The 2,038-nt window shown below is 35.9% G+C and overlaps 1 protein-coding gene across 1 annotated transcript; it reads left to right on the top strand.

The window, feature by feature from the left end:
• Window positions 1–7: 7 nt before the first annotated feature.
• Window positions 8–2,035, top strand: LOC103728504 (protein PPP4R3C-like; the record flags this gene model as incomplete). The annotated part of the gene is made up of 1 exon (XM_008826499.2): window positions 8–2,035. A coding segment is annotated over one exon (2,028 nt), but the record flags the coding sequence as incomplete, so codon positions are not given.
• Window positions 2,036–2,038: the final 3 nt, after the last annotated feature.

Below are 2,038 nucleotides of genomic sequence, written 5' to 3'. Positions count from 1 at the left end.
AGCTAGTTGTCAACAGATCTGGCAAGACATCTGCCAAGTTCAAGGTAAAGATCCAAGTGTGGAAAGCACACAAAATCTTTCACATGATATAGAAACATTTGAGAATATTCCAGAAATCCGGGACATGGTTGAGATGCCAAAGTGTGAACGCAATGCACTTGAAAAAATTGCAAATTTGCTGATTTCTGTTTTTGACACTCCAAAGTATGTGAGAAAGCTGGCTCTGATGTTGGAAAATGAGGATTATATTAAAAAATTACTGAAGCTGTTCCACACTTGTGAGAACCAGCAGGACACTGAAGGCTTACACTATCTGTATACCATTGTTAGGGGAATCTTGTTCCTCAATAAGATTTCTCTGTTTAACATCATGTTTTCAGACGAGTGTATCATGGATGTGGTAGGGTGCCTTGAATACAATCCTGATTTGGCTCAGCCAATACGGCACAGAGAATTCTTGACTCAAACTGTCAAGTTCAAGGAAGTTATCCCAATAACACACTTTGAACTTAGGCAGAAAATACACCAGACCTACAGAATACAGTATATTAATGACATTCTGTTGCCTACACCATGCATATTTGAAGAAAATCTTCTTTCTGATCTAAAAAGCTTTATTTTTTTCAACAAAATGGAGATAGTTACCATGCTGCAAGAAGATGAAAGGTTTTTGTCTGATGTTTTAGCACAGTTACAAGATGACACTATAGATGTCGATAGACGGCGTGATTTGTTCTTGTTTTTCAAGGAATTCTGTGCATTTTCCCACACATTAGAGTCTGAGAAGAAGGACGCCTTGTTGAAAATATTGATAAATCTTGGGATCATGCCACTTCTTAAAGCTGTACTACGCATGCATGACTGTCAAATAAGGGTAGCTGCTATAGATATATTTAGCTATCTAGTAGAATATAGCCCATACCTGGTCCAAGCATACACAGTGGAAGACGTTCAGGAATGTGAAGATGATGACAGTCTTCTCATTAATATAATAATTGAACAAATGATTTGTGATACTGATGATGAGTTTTCACGTGCCATCAATTTGGAACAAGTTCTTCATTCTCTATTTGACCCAGCAAACATGCTTACAGCACCTAATGAAAGGCAAGGAAATGATTTTCTAAATTTCTTCTATGTACGTAGCATGCATAAGTTGGCAGCTCCACTTTTGTCTATTGAAGCACAAGATAATGGTGAAGACAATTTGATATTGAAGAATGACAGGGGGGAAATTTTCCCTGATAATTATCAATCTGCGGAGCTGCTCGGTTTAATTTTAGAACTACTCACATTTTGTGTACAGCATCACACATTCTATATTAGGAAATTTATTTTGACCAAAAATTTGCTCAAAAGTGTTTTGGTGCTGATGACCTCAAAGCACACTTTTCTGGTCTTGGGTGCTCTACGGTTTATGAGGAAAATAATTGGCCTTAAAAATGAATGTTATTATCGTTACATAATCAAAAACAATCTTTTTAAACCTGTTGTAAGGGCTTTTGTCCTTAATGGAAGTCGGTACAATATGTTAAATTCAGCTATTATTGAGCTATTTGAATTCATAAGAATGGAAAACATCAAGACTCTTATTGTACACGTTGTTGAAAATTTTCATGCGGCTTTTGAAACAACTGAGTATGTTCAGACATTTAAACGTTTGAAGATTATGTGTGAAGAAGAAAAGGAAGCACAAATTAAAGCAAGGAATTTATATCTTATGAAATGCCAGAAAGTGGATTGCAGATTTATTAAAGACACAGAAATGAAAGTCAAAGAAGAAATATGTATTAAGGAAAATATAACAGAAGTAGTTACTGAATCATCAGAAAGTGACATTCTAAGTCATCGTGATCTGTTTCTGCAAACTGAAGGGGAGAAAGAAAATGAAGATACAGCAGAACAACCAGAAAGAATATCATCTGATGTCCTCAGGTCTTCTTCATCTCATTCCAGTGATGACGCTAATAGAATGAGTAGGCCACACTGTAGCAGTAATGTTGCTTTAGTGGATTATTCAGATGATGATGATGATGAT

The sequence above is a fragment of the Nannospalax galili genome, unplaced genomic scaffold (assembly GCF_000622305.1).
Source record: "Nannospalax galili isolate Female #2095 unplaced genomic scaffold, S.galili_v1.0 C49441702, whole genome shotgun sequence".
In the NCBI taxonomy this organism is placed as follows: Eukaryota; Metazoa; Chordata; class Mammalia; order Rodentia; family Spalacidae; genus Nannospalax; species Nannospalax galili.
The sequence above is the reverse complement of the archived record's forward strand: the minus strand, read 5'-3'. Positions and strand labels throughout refer to the sequence as shown.